Here is a 21,783-nt window from a genome sequence, read left to right on the forward strand (position 1 = left end):
CCACCATGAGCCGGAAGTAGCATAACTTTGAAACCGGAAGTGGTAGTCCATCGTCTCTAGGCCTGTGTTATACCCCAGTCCGAACTATCACTATACACCAAATTCCTGCCTCGGACAGCCTTAGTGTAGCCGCCAACCGTGATAAGACAGACGGATAAACAAACGACAGTAAATAATATTAGTATAGATAACGTCAGAAGACGCTTGATTAAGGGCAGGCAGCTAGTTTATGATTTCATTTATATAAAAACGAAGAAGTAAAACTGATTTATTTATTTTAACAGTTCGCATTTTATTTTTTTATGTATATATATTTATTTACATTTTATAGTTTTTGGTAAAGGCATTTCTTTCTGTAAATGTGTTGTTTATTTCGTTAACCGCTCTTTGTATATCCGACCGGTCTCTGTTCAACGATAATTGAAAATTCCAGTTAATTTTTAAGTTACCCGCGGGTATCGATGTAAACCATTTCCTGCTTGTGCAACATGGTAGAAAAGCGCTGCAAAACATGTATACGAACTGATGAATACCCAGTTCCATCAGACATTGTACAAATAGTAAGCATCACCCAGCCTCCTAAAAATATCTGACAAGATTTACCAAAAATAGAACGCAGATTTCATTCACCCCTTTGCGGCTTATCGGTGATTATATTTAGTTTGTTTCCACCCACCCCCTCTATCTTACGATATCGGTAAGCACGGTAAACAGAATTGAAATTTTTTAAACAATGAGTCAATAGGGCGGTTCCTGAACGTACAGGGGGAATGTAACGAGAACTTAGCTCAGAGCTGCTCTTAAGGAAACCATGATGAAAAATCCTGGAACACTTTCTCGGACAGAAGGAACCAGCTTAATCAACTGCCGGAAAATAATTTGGAGAGAAAATGAAAAGAATGAATTGATTATATTAGAAATATCTAGCATGGCCTTTATTATAACCATATATGGCAAGTCAAAAGAGCAGACATAGTGATAAATATGGGGTGATGAACTGTGTATATATCGTGTTGGCTTATTATTATTGTCTGATTGATCGAACTGTGAGTAATGTTATCTCATTATTTGACATATGATGATATTCATACATAATATCAGTTGGCAGTTTATCATCCTCATAATGAGAGAGAGGGAGTGGGTGATAATTAGTCTGGTATATTATTTAACCAACTACTCAATAGAAAAGGAATTACTAGATATTGACTAATGATCCATTTCCTGTTAGTTTTCAGTGCTTATTCAGTATGCGCCCCCCCCCCCCCCAACAGCTTTTACGAATTTAGCCCTTCCTCATTTGTGTTTCCAATGGTTGAATATTTATACGGGATTCGTCGATATTTTGAAAGTTGGCTTGGGCTTATAACCTGATCTTGTTTCATGACCAGTTCCAAGATCAACAATGGTGCATCAAACAAATCATGATATATCTGTAACTGTCAAAAAGATATTGTAGTCAGCACCGGATAGACTTGACAGGCTGAATCCTAGCCTCAAGATCTAGGGGCGGGGGGGGGGGGGGCGGCGAAGACGTTGCCGTCCAAGGTGTATAACATTTTTATCCCTGCCATACGCCTTTCTTACACCATCATCTTCAACAGAGGCCTTGATCTCGTTTTAACTCCATACATCTTATCAAGGTCTTCACGTAATACCCTGCATGTTTCCTCACTATAACAATGATCCAGCTGGGGATCTCTCAGATTCCTTGATATAAATTGTCATCGCGAATACCGAGTCTCCCGCTTTCCAGCTAAAATGTCTACCTGTGATAATCGAGTTGCTAAGTTCAAGGTTCGTTCAATGTATGGGTTTCCATGGATGTCGCCGTGTTTAATTTGAGGGTGTTCGCGTAAAGGGAGATAACTTACCTATAAGTTCAGTATAATCTAGCAACTGCTAGATGCGCGTTGCATCATAAGGTTTGTCATTGAGTCTACTGGCGTGGTTTCGATTTCTTCCCTGGTTGTATGAGAAACGGATTAGGGTCGCCTGTCGAACCTCGTGGGGTTTCCTCCCACTGGTAAAGACCCCAACGCGCCAGCGAATTATTGAAATAAAATTGAACTATATAGTAAGTGCAGGGGGACAGCACCACACAAAATTTACACAAAAAAAACCCAAATACACGGACAGGACATCATACTCAGGGAAACACAAACATACAGACAATTAAAAAAAAGTGAATGGATCCGGGGGCTAGCCGTAAGCGTCCACTGCGCTGTACAGTCTGTAGTGACACTCAAGTTTGTATCGAGATGACGTTAATCCCCGTATCTGTCTCTCTCTCTCAGTTGTGTTTAAAACACACTTTGGCCTTCCTGTAGTAGTGAGGGTGGGGGATTGGGTGGAATAGCGTTGCACTGTTGCTCGAGGGTGCCGGTATTAAAAGTGAGAAAAATAAAAATACATAGACTATTTATAAACTTTTATTACTTACACATAACTGTTGTGGCAGCGATAGAAATAACGTGACGTCATCTCTAGATGTAACAACATAACTCACAAAAAAACATATTATAATACAATTACACATATACAACAATATAAATAATAATAATAATAATTACATAGTTTATATTACATTGGATTATTATATAGATAGATAAAGATATTATTTAAACAAATATTTATTGTTACAGACAGGGGTGGACTGGGTAGATCTGGGCCCCCCACCGCGGTGAAGATTTTTTGTAGGATGAGAAAACGGAATTAGCTTGATTCACCTTTACCACACCTCACTCGGATTTAGGCCGTTATATTTTTCATTGGATGCGAAGATAGATTGAATTTATTTTGAAATAATATATGTCGATGGATCCCTGGCGGCCACGTCCGACGGCCCGAGGCCCAGTCTGTACTTGTTGTGGTTACATATTACATTAAAATATGTAAATTCCATAATTCTGGTAAATAAGGATGGGTTTTTTTTCGATAAGGATCTTCGATTGCAAACTGGACAAAGATATACATCTTAAACTTCCCCTCATTCGACTATTACGTCATCTACCCTTGATAAGGATGGGTCTTGCTTGATATGTTACTGTCCTTGCAAACTAATCCTGCAAAAGAACCCTTTCACGCCCATTGGCCTTATTAGCTGACATGACAAGGGATAAGGGCAATATGCTGATAGGGGGCAATCGGTGTTTAAAACGCATTTAGTTCTCCAGAGTTGAACCCCTAACACCTAATAAACATTCGATAAATAGTTGAATAAGAGATTAGAGTTAAAAATAATGTATATAAAATTTGATTTTCTTTTAAATGTGTTAAATGAGCGTTAGACAGGGTGAATATAATATCCCTTTTAAATATGTCGGAATAGGGATAAAATGAATTAGAAAATTTACATAAAAATCTGATTTCCTTTTAAGGTATGTTATTACCCTGTTGTCGAGTTTCTATGGTGATGAAGTTTAAAATACTACAGTTGTTTCAACAACACATTGAGCAGCTAATATTACATAAAATAGAATTTTAAACCATTATGACATTCATATTAAATATGCCCCCATATAGTTCTGTTCAATAAATATCTCTATCAAATTCTGAAAACCTGGGCCCGTAATCATCAAACGTCTTAATTCCGTGAAAATTATGAATCAAAATATCTACGATAGATAATCCCCCGTCTTAGATTTTAAAGGGACGCAGACGATTTTAAGACTTAATCATACGTATCGTGTTGACTATATCCTAATCGGCTGCAGTGAATGGCGTTGACAAATTTTAAATTTAAAGATACATTATAGGAGATTAGATAAAGAGCTGGTAGTTCTCACTATAATAATTAAAAAATAGATAATGTAAAGGGAATTTACTAAAAATTTCAGTCAAATTGATCCACTCTGAACCGAGATTTTAGCGATTGAATTTTCGACCTAGCCTCGATCATCATTACTAAAGTCGGCACGATAAAAAAAAAACCATAGTCTCGATGGTCCATTTCATTATTAAATTATAAATGGAAGTTGAACAGGAAATCGGAACCTAATCCAATAAACATCACAGGCTAGCGAGTTGGTTATTATGGTCTGGATAAGTTAATTAATGTCTAATTAATAGTTTAGATAACATTTCAGGCCTAAAGAAAGACCTGCAATAGGCAGATTTAGCTCTTGCATAATGTATGTTTAACATATCTTTCTAAATACTGATCGGAATTGACCATTTAAGGGCACATATCCTTTTAGAGATTCATCTTTCAAAAGACTGTAGTGTTCAAGGGATTAACTATCGCTAACATTAGAGACTTTAACACTAGCGGTACCCCCAACAATAGGGCCACATACAATTTCTGGTTTTCAGAATTAGACTGAAATACTTATCAAGCAGAACAATATTTGTGGGGTCAAATATATGTACACATATTACGAATAGTTCATGATAACAAATATACAATGGAATATGACAAAAACAAGAATGTCGTTTAATTATTATTTAACGCAAACATAAACCACCCCTACTGCATATACATGATGAACGCAATAGGATTATTGCATAAACATTGGTATAAAATATAGCATCAACGTTCGTTTAGTTTTGTGTGTAGGAGTAGACCACATGTTAATAATATATGAATAGTAGCCTCACTGTTATGCATGGAGATTGACAATGGTTTTTACCCTTCCACTGTGACTTAATATTGTACCACGCCTCTTTTCGGCAGAGACAGTTACATGTATATCTTCTTAATTACGTAATGGTAGATACGATTTGTTATACAGATTCCTGTTTGGTTTTTTTACTGCAACGACTTTAGTATAACTTATTACCGGTATATGTAAGAAAGGCTGTTCATGCCACTTTCGATATGAACACGTAACGACGTCGTATATCTGTTGAGTGTGTATCAGGGAAACATTTCCAAGACGGTAAGATTTGATAACAATATCTGCCCATTATTTTCCCAAGCGACTCAAGTTTTAATATTTTTTTTTATATTTTTGAAACTCCTTCTTAATCTGATAATATTGAACCCCTTTCAATGGGCCTTTCAACAATTCTCTACACAATATACAAATATTGGAGATTAAGAACTACAAGAGGCTACATATCACCTTAGCTTTCCCCATAACGTTTATTCTCAGATATTGTCTTACTCTAATTGTTTACCTAATTTGCGTTTGGTATAACGCCTTTTACTACAGATGGAGCTAAGTTTGGTAACGTCTTGCTCCAAATCTTAAGATACACAAACCGAAAGTAGCATACAATAAAAACATGTAACGATCCGCTGTGCTTTTTCAACGTAACCAACCCCTGAGGTGGAGTTGGGTGTGGGTGGGGACCCACAGACGTGTGTTCATTTCTGTGTGCGCACCCTCAGTGGAAGCGAACACTTAGCCCTAAAAACGAACCAGCGGAGAATTAAAGGTGGTCTGTATCCAAAGGATATTCAGAGCTTCTACTCAGTTTATTAATCTCCCATGGATTATGGTGGAGAACCTGTAAATGTAGCGGGATTATCTGAAGAAGTAATTTAATTTTAACGGCAACATAAGTGACGTGTGAAAGATAAATTATATTTCACCGAGTTGTTTTTAAAACTTGGTTAAAATTAAAAAATAGGAAAATAACAGATTACGTCATAAAATGCAGGATGTTCTTTATTCACACTGACCATTTTGGAAAGTTGGCCAGTATCGCAAATGGAGTTAAGTGACGACATATATTACGTCACAGCAATGATTTAATCGGGATATGATCGATTAATCGATTAACAAACGTCATTGATTCATTTTAAAAATGCGATGAATAATAACAGTTGAGCAATTTTTGCCCACACATTAAAGCATTATTTGATATTCACAGTTTGTTTTTCACAGTAAATGATGATGAGCTTTGTTTAAGATTAAACTTTGTGATATTTTTTCAACACACGTCTACAAGCAGAAATCAGACACAAATCACAAAAAAATCAGAGGTTCAGAGGTCATGTCAAAACGTATTTTATGCAGTATAACGTTAAACTCAGCAGACTGGATAATAACACAACACTAGTCTCGAACCTCCTGCACGCACTTATCGGATTGGTTCTTGGACCTAAAATGAAAGTAAACATGTTTCATAAATAAAATAAAACCAAGTACGAACAATCCAAACCATTAGACAAAATTCGAAGTCCTAAAAAAAACGGTATAGGCAAAATAGTGTAATAAGGCAATATATTGTAATCAGCATATGGACTGTTTATCGTGTACAAAATACACGACAAACAGTGGTAACAGGTGTCCGGAAGAGTAAGCTTATGTAATTTAAAAAGAAAATTATTACACGAAATAAAAATTGTTAATTGTGCGAATTTCTCAAATAAATGAAAAATGGTATCATGACATCATTATACTTAGGTTGGTTTGAGACTAACGTACGGTCGTTTTTATAGTTATTTGCCGGGGTGATTTTGACCGCCCCGGTATACCCACAATGCGTTACTCATTGCCAGACACTCAAAATGTATAACGCGATGAGCCGTTCTTGTTGTCTGTACGAAAAATCATTCAGTGACTTACAAGGCTGGTATTTAAAGAGCCCCACTCCCTACATTTTTTGAAAACGAAAATGATCATTGGGAATTTTTGTAGGAATTATATTTCGGTGCTTAGAAAGCTGATATTAAAGGACAATATTAGTGTCAGTCATTATGTGATAGAACTGGTAAACACATTCCAGATATAATTTTAACACAGAGATCATTGCTAGGGTAGATGCGTAACGAAAAAACGGAAGTGACGCAAAAAATGGAAAACAAGAGTTATCCTTCCATGTGACTGACTGAAGTAACGAGCGATAAAAAGATACACGGTGGAATTTTAGCTAACTAATAATTCCGTTATATGAGCTGTTATATGATATTGTGCGCGGATATTTTTGGCGTCACTTCCGTCTCTTCAAATCTTCGTTACGCATCTAGCAATGATCTCTGTGTTAAAATTATATTTGGAACGTGTTTTTTGATAATGCTGACACCAATATTGTCCTTTAAAAGATCTCTATTCACGATAATAATAATTGGATTTTATTACATAAATACCTCTGGTTTGTTACTGGACGATCTCTTTCATTTGTAGGATTTTTGAAAACGCAAATGATCATTGGGAATTTTTGTAGGAGTTACATTTCGATGGCTTACAAAGCTGATATTAATAGAGCTCCGTGTGCTACCTTTTCTTTTTGAGAATGAAAATGGTCATTGAGATATTTTTTTTGGTTATAAATACCTGGATAAATCTGATTAGTTACTGGACGACCTCTTTCATTTGTAGGATTTTTATGTGGTTTAGATGTTGGGTTCAGTCTATCTTTCTCCCACCCACCCTCTTCTACCCAACCTCGATTTGAATCACCACCACCGTCGCCATTTCTGGAAATGCCTCCTCCATTATTCGCCCAACTGCCAACGCCACCGTTGACGTCTATCTCGTATTGTAAACCGTATGTCGTAGTGGTGGTCGTTGTTGTATGGGTTACAACCGGATCCGGTTCGATTACTCAAAATAAAAAGAGAAAAGGTAAATACAGTCACTCTTAAAAACTAAATCTAATTGCACTTTGTGGCCGTTAGTTCTTCCTTCCACAGAAATCAGCTGATATTCCATTGGTTAAGAGCTAAACCGGGATGAACTTAAATCATAAAGTCGTACCAAGTTCCAGGGAACTTTAGTCAACAAACATCCCAATGGGAGTACCAAGTTCCAGTAACAATAGCAAACGCAAATACTTATTGAGAGGGAGCTCGAGGTGCCAGCCGTTATCGTAAACATACACACAGACTGGAAGGCAGTACTCGGTTCCAGAAACTATAGTACGCTTAAACCCTAAATGGAAGGTAGTGCCACATAAAAATAGTGTCGGAAAAACCTAACTTAAAGTAGCGCCAATTTCCAGCCGCTATAGCATCATGTTCAAGATACTGTAGCAAACTGTTCCAATAACAATAGTAAACTTAAACCACAACTGGAAGGTTGTACTTAAGCTCCGGCAAACTGTTGTCCACTTAAACACAAACTGAGAGAGCGCGCCAAGTTCCGGTAACAATAATAAACTTAAAACCCTAGAAAGGCGGTACCTAGTAAGTGCAATCATTAGTCAATTTAATTTCTTTCTGTCAGATAAAAACTAGTACCAAGTTCCGATAACAATAGTAAACCTAAACCCTAGAACTGAAAGGTAGCACCCAGTAACAGTAATCATTACTAAATTTAAACTCATTCTGTCAGATAAAAGCTAGTACCAAGTTCCGATAACAATAGTAAACCTAAACCCTAGAACTGAAAGGTAGTACCAAGTAACAGTAACAATAATTAACCTAAACCCTAGAACTGACAGGTAGTACCCAGTAAGTGCAATCATTATTAGTAAATTTAATCCCTTTCTGTCAGATATAAGCTAGTACCACATTCCAATAACTATAATAAGCTTAAACCCTAGAACTGAAAGGTAGATACCCAGTAAGTGCAATCATTGGTAAATTTAATCCATTTCTGTCAGATAATATCTAGTACAAAGTTCCAGTAACAATAATAAACCTAAACCCTAGAACTGAAAGGTAGTACCCAGTAACAGTAATCATTACTAAATTTAAACCCTTTCTGTCAGTTAATAGCTAGTACCAAGTTCCAGTAACAATAGTAAACTTCAACCCTTGAACTGAAAGGTAGTACCCAGTAAGTGCAATCATTGGTAAATTTAATCCCTTTCTGTCAGATAATATTTAGTACAAAGTTCCGATAACAATAGTAAACTTAACCCCCAACTGAAAGGGAGTACGAAGTTCCAGAAAACTATAGGAAGGTGTCAAGTTTCGAATCATGTTATGCACAATCATTAGGTTTGAAATCCAACGAACTTTCAAATAAAATATATATATATACCATATAATATCATATCTTCTGCATCTTTGCCCAGCGGATTACTGCCCTCACATGTATAAGAACCATAATCACTTGATTCTAAATCCATGATGCGCAAACTCAGAGTAACCATTCGGTTCTCTTCGTCGGGGAATACCTCTATTGAATATTTATCACTTTTTTGTTGAATTTTCTGACCATTCCTTTTCCATACCGTGATGCTATGTGGGTGAGCGTAGATTATACACTCCAGAATTGTTTCCTTGCCCCTCCTCTGTCCAATTCGTTTATTTGTCAATACTACCTCAGGAGCAACTGAAATGAATCAATAAGCATATAGAGAGATCGACTTGTTTAAGACTGGCCAGTGTTTGTTTTGTATTAGAGCCTTACTTCTAGTTAACTGTAATAACACGGCGGTTATCTTTGATATCTTTTCGGTTTGTTTGGCTGGCATTATTCTTGATATTTTAGTCGTAGTCAATGACGCTTCGATACACTCAGATTTAACGCCTTCTTTGTGTGACAACTCGATCTTATATGCCCTCAAGATGAAATCATATTGGCAAGAATGTAAATGAATTTCTTTTGGCCATTCGTTAGCGGAACACATGGATTAAATTGTTTTATCAAGAGCAGAGATTGTTCGAGTCATCCGGGATGAAACAGTTGAAAGCAACTAAGGGGCAATATTATCCACGGTACATCAATACCGCACGCAGTATCTGAGGTGCTAAAATATTGAAATTAATTTAATAATAACATATCTAATTGAGGGAAAACACGACATGGGGAGTCAATAATGTTATATGACACTGACTGTGAGCTGGGTGTTTGTTCGCGAACAATAATTGTGGCATAAAATGGGGGTATAATGTCTGATAACATACAATAGGATATACATGAAAAATCAAAGACTTAACGCAGAATACTGTTGTTTAAAGTCCAGTAATAATAAGTTATTAAGTCATTTGAATATTTCTTAGGCATTATGGTCTTAGTTCTTAGTTCGATTCGTTTTGCTATGTTCAGGCTTTTTGTGTGTTCATACACCTAAATCTTCTGAGATTATTTAACAAAGACCAACCATTTACATTAATGGTATGAGAATCCACGGGGAGATGCAGGAAATTATAAAGCCACGTATAGAGTGGAATCCAAAAGAAATCTGGAAAAGTGACTGTTAAAGGACGGAGAAAGAATTTTATAGTCACACATCACATTTTGTGGCTTCTGACCCGTGTAAAATTACCCTTTTCTTAACTGAAAAAGTGGCAATTAGACCATATGCCTGCAGTTTTGGGAGAAACAAGTCAGATCATTAAGGCATCAAGGAGTTATTTCCAGAAAACTGTCTTCATTAGCTCAGTCGGAGCAGAACAGCAGGACGTTAAACACCAATTCATTGGAGAGGAATGCTTTCTGTTTGGATATATCAACTCTCCTTCTGGCACTTGGAATTCTTTTTTTAGATATTTACATCGCAGATGGTGGGTTTACATGTGTTACAAGGTTCAGGGGTGAACTCCCTCTGGTGCTTGGAATTCTGTTTTTATAGATATTTACATTAGGATAGTTGGTTCTAGATGCGTTTTAAAGTTTCGAGGAGGTCAATTCCCTCTGGCACTTGGAATTCTGTTTTAATTTTTACATTGCAGTTGGTGGGTTCTGGATGCGTTTTAGGATTCCCCCGTCTTCATTAGCCCTGTCGATGCAGATTATTTCATTTTTTCGTTTTAAGGTTCCCAAATTGAATGAAGCATACTTACACTGTACTTCAACACGAATAGCTTTACTTCTAGGTGGTGGCACTCCATTATCTACCACACATTCGTAGATATCATCACAGTATCGTGAAACATTATGAATTAATAAAGCACCTCCTTCTAAACCAATTTCTATAAAAACAGACACACGTTATAAATAATTAAACAATCAATTGTCATACGTTTAATTAGGTCAACTAGACAGACAAAAAAATATTGATCAAATTATGTCACAGAATCCCCCTAACACGGTTCTTTTTTTATATTTCCGTAAGGTCAGGACAAAAAAATACCCGTGTTTACGGTTAATTAACCCCGCAAAATAGGGTCGGTCGGAAAATCTTTTTATTTTTTAATATTTTACCCCCATTCGACAGTAGCCATGTTAGTTCGGTATATATCTTTTAAGTAACTACTCAATGGAAAAAAGGAAAGTGTTAAGCAGTAAAAACCTCAGGATTCTGAAATACAGGTCATCACCGTATGAGTGGCTCAGTAAGGAACGGTGGGACTAAAAACCGAGGGCCCGTGCACACACTGGCGTGCACGTAAAAGAACCTTGACAGTTTGAATTCGAAATAAAAGTAGGCCATAGTGCTACTGTCCTAGAATAATTTCCCTCATAGCACATTATGGCGTATCCCCGTCTTCATAGTCTTGTTGGTACAGAAAAGTAGGACGTTAAACGCCATTTCATTTCACTAAGTAAACCTCTTATCGACAAAAGTTTAATTATAACCTATAACCATCACAGGCAGAATAACAATTCCTATTATATTATTTATTAATCATACCTAACCTTTGTCAAACTCCATACTTACTTTCTTTATACCCATTTCCTTTCCGGAAGTTACGTTTGTACCACGTGACATTTGGCGCCGGAATACCCGTGACGTTACATATCAATTCTGCCGTTTCTGTTTCCTGTTTAACAACTAAATCTGATGAATATTTACTGATTATCATTGGTGGAACTGAAATACAGAATATATATTAAAACTTAATATGAAGAATACAGTCCATAGAACATAATATAAAACCAAAGACAAACAATCCAAACCATAAGACAAAATTCGAAATCCTATAAAAAACGGTATTGGCAAAATAGTGTAATCAGCAAAAGAACTGCTCGTTTTTGGATTTTTTTTGGGAGGGGGGGATGAACTTCTCATGAAATTGGTAATATAGGTATAACTTACATACAAGAATAGCCCAGAAATTGATTTGGGTGTAGTCAGGATCATATCCCCGATACCATGAGGAATTTTCCTGTGCATTGGCCCCCAAACAATGTGTTACTATTGTTTTGCAGGGTAACCACGTCGGCTAGGCGAGTATGGTTCTTTATAACCTAAAGTTCCTGGGTTCGACCCCGGTGCTGATCTAGAAAGTTCCTCGGGATATTTCAGCATGGGGTTCCCATGTCGGTGGTATCCGAACCTATAAAATCATAAATTGTGAAACAGGAGAAAAATAATAATGAATACGGAATTAACTCACCAAATACTGACAAAGTGACAAGTTTTGCTTGAATAGGAACTGTATTAATTTCACATTTATATGTACCACTGTCATTGTGTCTCACATCTCTTATATGTAGATTCCATTCTTTTATATAGGGTCTTTCAACACTGATTCTATGGTCATCTATCATACGTCTGTCAGCGTGACTTATCAGAGTTTTTCTGGGACTCGACCATATCACCTGCAAGAGAAACATGAAGACCTAGTCATCAACATCCCATGCACCTTGTAAACCTCTAAAAATGAAATAAAATTTATTTTCGTGGAAACACACACATTAAAGGCACAACTATTACATTAGGTTTTTCTAGGACTCGACAATATCACCTGTAATGGGAACTCATTTCTAAATAACGATTGTCGATTACATTAGGTTGACTAATGGGATATGTTCCGGAAACAAAACCAGGACGGAAGGGCGGACGGAGCCCATTTCAATAAAAGTGAAGAGCTTTGCTTGAAGTGGTACAGTATTAATTTCACATTTGTAAACATCGTTCGAAGCGGGGATAATAGGGTTAAGCATAAAATCAGAAGAATGCTATATGTTCATGCAATTATTGGATCTATTGTCTAGCAAGTAGAATTGTTATTGCTGTTGATAATCTTCTTATCTGAAAAGAGTATCGCATACGAAACCTATGCTGTCTGTCTACAATTAGCATTGCTTGAGAACAGACACGACGCTGGTTGGCCGACATTTTAATTCCTATATCGACGTTTTTGGGCGAAACATTAAATATACTTGGAGTATTTATTCTGTTTCTATTTAATACCTCGGTGGAAGCGGACGTTAAAAAAAGCTATTTCACACAATACATCTGAAAATGTTTATTTAGTAATTGTGGGTATGAAAGATATAAAGCGGATTTGAATCGCATTACAAAACAACTTTTGACTATGAAAGTAGACGGTTCTCTATGTGCAGAGCAATAGTATCGGTTTTCACTTCTAACCAAATCGTATTTACCACTTTCAGATAATGTAAACACGAAAGCAATATAGTTCAATGTCTCGATAACATGCTTACTCAGATCGGAACACTTGATACCACCTAATAAACACGGTTAATTGTTGAAAATCCAGCCATGAAACTACTGAGAGTAAAATATTGTTTTTCCCAACCGTAGATCTTTCTAAAATTTTACATCGGATTAAATTGGACACCTCCCTCTCTTTATCAGAAGTTGGAAAAGAAAAGCTACATGATTTGGCAGGCGATCCTACGGTTTTGTGACATCCAAACCTGTCGTGATCTGCGGCCCTCGGTTGTGCGGTCTGCCTGCAATTAGGTGTTGAAGGAAACAGACCAGCCTATTCTCAATCGATTCAATGACAGATCGTATGTTCTAAAGCGGGCCCGGGGGTTGGATGGCTGAATGGTTAGCGTGCGCGCGCTGTATCATAAAGTCTGTCATTGAGTCGACTGGCGTGGTTTCGAATCCCCGGTTGTACGTGACAAGGAGTAGGGTCGCCTGTCCAACCTCGTGGGTTTTCTCCAGGTCCTAAAGATTTCTCCTACTGCTAAAAACCCTACGTGCAAGCGAATTATTGAAATAAATTTGAACCATGTGTTAGTCCCGAAATGACCTAGTTTGTGTCGAGTGGACGTTAAACCCCATCTCTCTCTCTCTCTCTCTCTCTCTCTCAAGCGGACCCATAATAAATACGATGAAAAAAGACTAATAATATAAGAAACAACTACTATATTACAAAGTTTCAAAATTATATCTTTTATTGTTTATATGATGATATGCTACGGAAACAAATCCGGACGGAAGGACGTACAGACCGACCGAGCCATTTTCAATATCCCTCCCGTAAATTTGTTCTGCGCGGTATAATAATTCAAGTATATGTACATAAAAAGATATATAACTACAACAGTAACCCAAGAGCAAGATTTACTACAAACAATTGATTTATAATGAATTTGAAGAAAAAGCCAAATAAAGTTGATTTGGTGTATAGTGATTGAGTTGTTGAGTTAATGAAGTGAGCAGGTGGCTACAACTTGTTTATTATTGGATGGAATGTATCTGAGTTACCATAAACTACATCATATATGTCAACTACAATTCCCACAGTGCTATAACATATAGTTACAGTTATCTTTCAATTATATGGACACAGCTCACCAATTATTCTTACGCCGTCACGAAATAAACGCCAAGGCTATTTCTAGTCACCCCCCCCCCCCCTTTCACATTCTCCCCCTTTTGCATGGCGATCTTTGTTGACTTTTTGGTGTAGAATTGGAGAAAAGGGTTTGGATATACATTCTGGTGACTATTCGTCATTTTGAAGCGGCGGACGAATACAAAAGTTATGAGGTTGGTTAGCTTGAAATGTAGAGCCGAAAATTGCATGTTTACTTGTCTCTACTTCCAGCTTGTGTATCTCAAGTTTTTCATGATGAACCTCATAAGTGTTTTTTGGCAAGAGGTTGCCACGTGTTGCTCCATCTGTGGTAGAAAGCGTCGGTCTATGAGACGAGAATTAACATTAAAGTCAATGGGGAAATCATTGGTGATCTGTGGCCATATTACATTGTATTCACAATTTCCGGCTTCACCGCTCAACATGGTCGCTCTGAACAGAGCCGATGTCGCGGTTGTACCCGGTGTCCGATTCGAATCAGCACCTTATAGGGGGTATATAATGTTTGCAAAATGAAATGCACCGACGGGTACCATATTTGACTTTTTTGTTTTATTTACAAAGAGCGAATTTACTCTTGATAATGAAATGTGTGTACGGTTTTGAAGCACAGCTTTCGTAAATGAAATGTGATTCGGTGAGTGAAACGGTACACCTCGATCATCATTTTGGTTTCGGGCTCTAAAGGTTTTAAGAATAATTCGACCAATTCATTATCGCTCAAGTGGATTTCTGGAAAGGCACACCACAATCAGAATTGTGGTTACAGGCTCAAGGGGTGGTGTCGGGGGTGGAAATTTGTGAAAAGGTATACTATAATCGTCACATTGATTACGAGCAATATATTCTAGTTCCCCGTCTTCATTAGCCCAGTCGGAGCAGAACAGTAGCAGCCTACTTGAAACCCCATTTCATTTCATTTCATTTTCTAGTTCAAAATTTGAACTAACATGCCCAAAGGTAATTAATTTACAGGACAAAGGCTATTATATTAATTCAGTTAATATGTAGTCTGTCGCCTCATCTATCAACCAACTACACAGCCAGTCGGTGATTAAGATTACAATTCGATACTATTCCCGAATCGGCCTGGATCAAAATACGGCAATACGGCTACAGGATATCGACATAGCTTTCCCTCGCGATTTAAATATGGCGCCAAAATTACTTACCGTGTGCTCTCCGCGGAATTCAACAGTGCAGGGTAGGATGGCCTTGTTTCCGGCTATCACAGTCACGTGTTCTGGTGTCTGGTTAAATTTGGGCTTTAATTCCCCTAAAGCTGAAACATACAATGATAATAATTGGTTAAATAAATAAAACAGGGCAAGATAATTGGCTAAACCAATAAATGATACGTCAAATATAGGAAATCCTGATCGACAACATCTGTCTATTGCAGATTAGGTTTCAATATTTTAAGTTCAGATAATATGATTTAAGGCGTATTTATGATGGCCCGTGTGGTATATCGTGGTGGCACTGTCATCTTATGACGGATTGTTGACCAACCGACTGTAATGGCATCGCTTGCGTTTATTTGTTTTAATATTTCTTTCCTCGTGTATCGTGTAATTTTAGTCGAGTATAAAATGAATAACATAACATAATATTGTGTTTGTTTTACTGTTTTTCTTGCATTAACTGTGATAAATGTGTAAATGGCATATTATTCTTTTGTTGTTCCACAGGGAAAATGTTTTGTTAACATTTATGAATGTGCTTATAACTTTCATATGTATATTTTGATTTACGGTAATGTGAAGCGACGTTTGGGTTGTAAATGATTAAATGTCGTAAATATTTATTTTGTGTATGCAAATGATAAATATTTTTTGTTAATATTGTTAAATTTTTGCATATTTGATTTACAGTTAAATTAGTATTATTCAGTATTTAATTCATCTATGAAGAGAAGTCACTGTGCTGTTTTGCTCATTAGGCAAGACCAAGTCCCTCCTCCCCGCCAACCCCACTCCCCTCCTAAAAAGAAATCGACAGGTGTTTAATAGAATAAGTTAAACACAGAAGACTTGACATTGCTAAATTTATTTTAAATTGCGAAAGTAAATAATACATAAATTTTGCGATTAAAAAAACATACAATCTGCGCATCTTCTCGTAATGGCGGATCAGTTAAAACGTATTTTGCTTATGTTTTATTAGTCGCAAAATTCTACTTAAAAATAGTGTTGAATTATTATAAATTTGTGTCACATATGGCGTGAAATGATTCCTTTTGGTAAATAGAAAAGAATCACGGTGAAAAATAGAAGGAAAGGATTCCAAAATAGCCTTAGCACAGAGGTGGGCGTAGAGCGGGATTTTCATATTTCAGCTTATTAGGGACGATCAGGAACTGTCAGGGGACAGCGTCCGATCAGAGACCGTTCATTAAGGAACTACCTGAAACCCGGAACGAAATTAAGATCTTACTCTAATTAGTTTCGGGACACTCTCAAATCATCATCTGTTAAAACATTTTGTTACTAATACAATGTACATGTAGATCTTGTGTTGAATTAATTTGCCATGACATGTCTGTTAAATATGCCAGAACATGATCTGTTGGTGTTCTTGTGCGTATAAAATAGCCTAGAAATATATTTCTGATGAGTAACTACAACTTGAATCGTATCAATAAACCAAAAGGAGATTTTTATATTGCCTGTTCTAGTCTCATATACCACGTTAACAGGCCTGATATCAACATGCAAATACGAAGCGATGGCTAGTTAACTTAATTCCCAACAGTTCTGATACGATCGTCTGCTACAATTGACACAGACTAAGTTTCGTAGTTTCTGGAGGAGAGTTAAGTTGTATCAATTTGATACTCGTTTGTTTCTGTGCGAAAGATGTATTACTAATACGGTAATGAAGTTAGCCAACATTTATTGTACATGATGTCATTGGATCACGTGATCCCCACTATATCATGCAATTTTGTCTCAGAATAATGAAATCTACATACGAAATTTGGCGAACATGGTAAAAAACCTGGTCACAAATAGGAAAATTGACCACCGACAATATGTTTTCATTTCACAAGGCAGATTATGCAATTAGATAAAGATGGTGAGGCCAGGAAGGGTAGTGTGTTGAAGGCCGGGGTTCGCTACGGATATCTGGAAAATTCGGATGAAGTTTTATCTATGGCAAACTTGGTGGCTATTTCGCAACTTTATGACGATGAATATTTATCTGAATATTTCCCAAGTACGCGGAGCCTTAAGGCATAGTAAAATATCCAGATCCTAAGATCCACGGCACATCATCCCGTTGGGCCAGCAGGTTACGCCTCCATCACCAAACACACAAAACTAAATGTTACAAAAGAGATGACGATGCTCAAAAAGTAACCGGGGTTGTAACTTATTATAACAAACGTACTTTCAAAACATGTTTGAAATCCAGACCTATTGTTTTTTTAACATTCAGAATAATAGTCCATTTAAAATTACACATAAAACAGTGAAAATTTAACAATTTGCTGAACTATTAGGAACTATTATTCTTGAATTATTACAGTCTGATTAAAACACAAATCTTATTTCGTTTCCTTTTTTATAGCTCAAAATTTTGTTTTACTTGTCTTTACTGCATTAGGGTCTTGAAGGGTTGTTATATAACCCGTGTTCTGCTTGATGTGAGGGATTAGCCAATGAAACGGTCTGTTGTTGCGAGTTCTTGGCGTACGATGCACGGAACTGTGGATATCCTACTAGAAACACCAACGCTGATTGTTTAATCAAATTTCCGACGTCATAGGGTCAAAAACCGCTCGTATGACCCCTGCCGCCACGCCCACTGGAACTGGTCAGATCTTCATGCAGTAGGGGTTATCGAAAGTATATAAAAAAAAAAAAGGAAACGAAATATAGATCTATATTTTAATCAGATTAAAATTATAAAAAAATCACAGATATCGAATTTAAATTTACCCTGGTTTTTTTTTTAATTAAATGTAGACTCTTCTCTGTGAATATTATATCTGGGACTATTATTCAGCAATCTAGAAATTGTGCGTTAATCACGAGGGATTTATATTTATAATATAACATAATTACATGACTAGACAGATTTACCCAAATCTAATTGTCATTCGGTTCACCGTGGCTGATTGACATGATAACACATCGCAACAGTCGATATAGGATAACACTGATTTTAAAGATAAATCTGGATTGATTCGTGTAAATGGAAACGGATAGTAATTTTACACAAGTATTATATATATTTCATTAATTAACCAATCTTTATTTCATTGAACAACAAAAATAGCTGTTCGGTCACTTCACCAATTGTTTCTACTGTATTACATTATTACAAGGGAGCCACAGTGGCCCTGTGAATAAGGCGCTCGCTCACTAACCAGAGTGACCCGGCTTTGATCCGGGCGTTAGCTGGGAAAAGTCCTGGGGAATTTTCAGCGTGTGTTTCCCTAGTCGGTGGTCCAGGACGGAGGGCATGGTAAGGAGCCGTGTCTCGTCGATGGGGCGTTACAAAAACCCTAGATCCTTTGTACACGTTGGCATACACGTAAAAGAACACATGACTTAAGATGAAGAGTAGGCGGAAACGCCGGTGTCCTGGAAGTATTTCCCTTAAGTGACATTGCATAGCGTGTTTATTAGCTAGGGGGTTGGGTAGCCGAATGGTTAACGCGTGCGCGTTGCATCATAAGGTCTGTCATTGAGCAAAGTGGCGTGGTTTCGTTTCTCCGCTTGTACGTGACAAGGAGTAGGGTCTTGTGTCCAGCCTTGTCGATTTTCTCCGAGTCCTGGTTTCCTTTCACTGCAAGCGAATTTTTGAAATACAATTAAACCATGTGTTAGTCGCAAAATAATCATAACCTATTTTGTGTCGAGTGGACGTTAAACCCAATCTCCCATTTTATTTCATTTGTCCGATTGGTGCAGAAAAGTAGTTAAATGGTGCAGAACAGTGTGCGTCGCATAGGCCAACGTATAGTCATTCAGATAGGACGAAAATCCGAGGTCCCGTGTACACATTAGTGTGCACGTAAAAGATCCCTTGGCAGTTGGAATTCGATATAAGAGTAGGACGTTGTGCCCCTGTCCGGGCAAAATTTCCCTCATAGCACACTGTATGGCTTAAGGTCGTCTTCATTAGACCAGTCAGAGCAGAACAGGGGACGTTGAACTCCATTTCATTTGCATAAAAGTAAGACGTTAAACCACAAATAGACAACCATAAATGTTTGTTATCTCAATGGGGGGAGGGTGGATAAGGCCTGTCATTGAGTCAACTGGCTTGGTTTCGAATCCTCGGTTGTTCGTGGCAAGGAGTAGGGTCGCCTGTCCATCCTCGTGGGTTTTCTCCGGGTTTCCTCCCACTGCTAAAGACCCCTACGCGCAAGCGAATTATTGAAATAAAATTAAACCATATGTTAGTCCCGAAATGACCTAGTTTGTGTCGAGTGGACGTTAAACCCAATTTCTCTCTCTCTCTCTTGTTATCTCAAACGTATATTACTTAGATGATGGGACATCTTCTTGCTTGTTCCAGAACACTCAATAACAACTCCCTGTTATTTTGGAAATTTGAATAGTCTGTAATTTCTGTGGTATATTGAAATAAATGATATTAGAATTAAACAAATTATGTCCATCCTATTTTTGATCTTGTACTAGAATTCAGATCATTGGATGAAAAGTGCTAGTATAGCTACTGTCACGTTTTCTTTTCTATATCTACAAATGTAATATTTCGAACTTTCAATAACAGATCAACTAAAATCTATTTGATAGAAGTCCGTCTTCCTGCCATTGGTCTTTAAGACGATCGTATGTTGATTTTAGAATTAAAATCAAGCCGAGAGAAGTACATCTTCAATCAGTATATTTCTGCTGTCTATTGAGAACTCGCTGACCACTCGCTTCATTTCATTGAGTGTATCTACTCTTGGTTCAGTCGATTTAATCGCAGCGGTCATTTGCTGGTCATTTTCTTTTGGAATTAATGCAAGGAAAATGACCGTCCATTTAATACGTCTGGTAGCTGACTCATCGCCATGGTAAATCTTTTATCAAACAATGAATCAACGTATCATTAATTGAATCTACTTTCATTACCCCTCCCCTCCTTCATCCTTTATAACAACCCACTCTTCAATAGGCTGGACAACAAGAGACTCTTATAACCCCCAGGTCTACACTCTTCATTATAGACCTTTATTCCGTCCAAGTAAACATATTTTTAAGAGAAATGAAAATGAAATGGGGTTTAACGTCCTACTTTTCTGCACCGACTTGAATAATGAAGACGGACATACCCCATACAGTGTGCTATGATAGAAATTTTGTCCAGACAGCGGTGCTATGGAATAAATGTATTCTTAATGCAATTTCCCATAATTTCGTCCCATACGTACGACTAGACATAACAACAGTTGTTTAGTAACCACGAGTGTCGTGCAACGTCAGGGAATAATTATTTTTACTTGAGCTCCTGATACCACTTATGTTTTCTAGGTAAAATTCAAATGGCTACCAAATTATACAGTACTTCAGCATATTCAAGCAAAATGCCTGATATTACTGCGTTATAAAATAAACGTCAATGCATCTACAACGAAGGAAATGCGTAATTGCATTAATTACGTCTGTATTATTATATTAACCACCATGATAAATCTTTTATGGGGTTTCATATTCAATGGTTATCAAGAAAAGCCACAGGTATTTTTTACAAAATATTTAAAAATCAAATGGCGTTGCTAGAGCTTATATCGGTCGGGGCGTTGTCTCCAGTTCGCCACCGCCCCAGCACAACACATAAGACACCAATCATATTTTCCGGCTGTAAGCACTGGTTTCGTTTGGAAATAAAACAGAGCCAAGGTTCTTCATACTATGCCGTGAGAAATGCAGTAGACTAAACGTGCTGCCCTGAAAAGTGCCATTCGAGGAGAAGCCCCCCCCCCCCTCCTCCTCCTCCTCCGCCGCCCAACCCCACTCATTTCCCAGTCTCAGCAACTTCTTCTCTAAATGCCACAGCAATTGGTCCGGACTTAACCCCTGGATTCTTTTGTATTAAAGTTGGTTTATATAAAGTATGATCTTTATTGATTGATATATTAAAACTAGCATGGTGTGGTGAATATATAGGAAACTATTAATTACTGCAGGGAGTAATTTAAGAGGACAGCAAGTAGACACCAGTATTAGTATAAGAATATCACTAACGCCTCTTGCCGACATCTTAATCAAAACCAGCGTTCTCAAGCGTCCGCTCACAATCTACGGAAGCATTACGCCAGCGTAAAATATGACTTTCTTCTGGCTTCCAGGATGGACAAAAAAGCAGAAAATAACACCACGGCTAATTAAAGCTCGCACCACGTGGTGTTCACGAGGTTGAGAGCAAGCTCGTGCTTTCCTTCTGTTCTTAGCGCCTGATTAAAGTGACAGCCTGCAATTAGTGCGACTTACGTTTGATTAGATTCTGAATGT

The 21,783-nt window shown here is 37.3% G+C and overlaps 1 protein-coding gene across 1 annotated transcript in view; it reads right to left on the bottom strand.

The window, feature by feature from the left end:
• Positions 1–2,413: 2,413 nt before the first annotated feature.
• The window catches only part of LOC126817300 (lachesin), a 107,893-nt gene continuing 88,523 nt past the window's right edge, over positions 2,414–21,783 (bottom strand). The window contains exons 2-8 of the mRNA XM_050544150.2: positions 15,478–15,587; positions 12,122–12,326; positions 11,443–11,595; positions 10,625–10,753; positions 8,877–9,170; positions 7,224–7,493; positions 2,414–6,048 (exon numbers count right to left, since the gene is read on the bottom strand). Of these exons, the coding sequence (XP_050400107.2) occupies positions 5,939–6,048; positions 7,224–7,493; positions 8,877–9,170; positions 10,625–10,753; positions 11,443–11,595; positions 12,122–12,326; positions 15,478–15,587 (1,271 nt within the window). The 3' untranslated portion in view covers positions 2,414–5,938. The remainder of the gene's footprint in view (positions 6,049–7,223; positions 7,494–8,876; positions 9,171–10,624; positions 10,754–11,442; positions 11,596–12,121; positions 12,327–15,477; positions 15,588–21,783) is intronic.

The sequence above is a fragment of the Patella vulgata genome, chromosome 4, assembly GCF_932274485.2.
Source record: "Patella vulgata chromosome 4, xgPatVulg1.2, whole genome shotgun sequence".
NCBI lineage: Eukaryota > Metazoa > Mollusca > Gastropoda > Patellidae > Patella > Patella vulgata.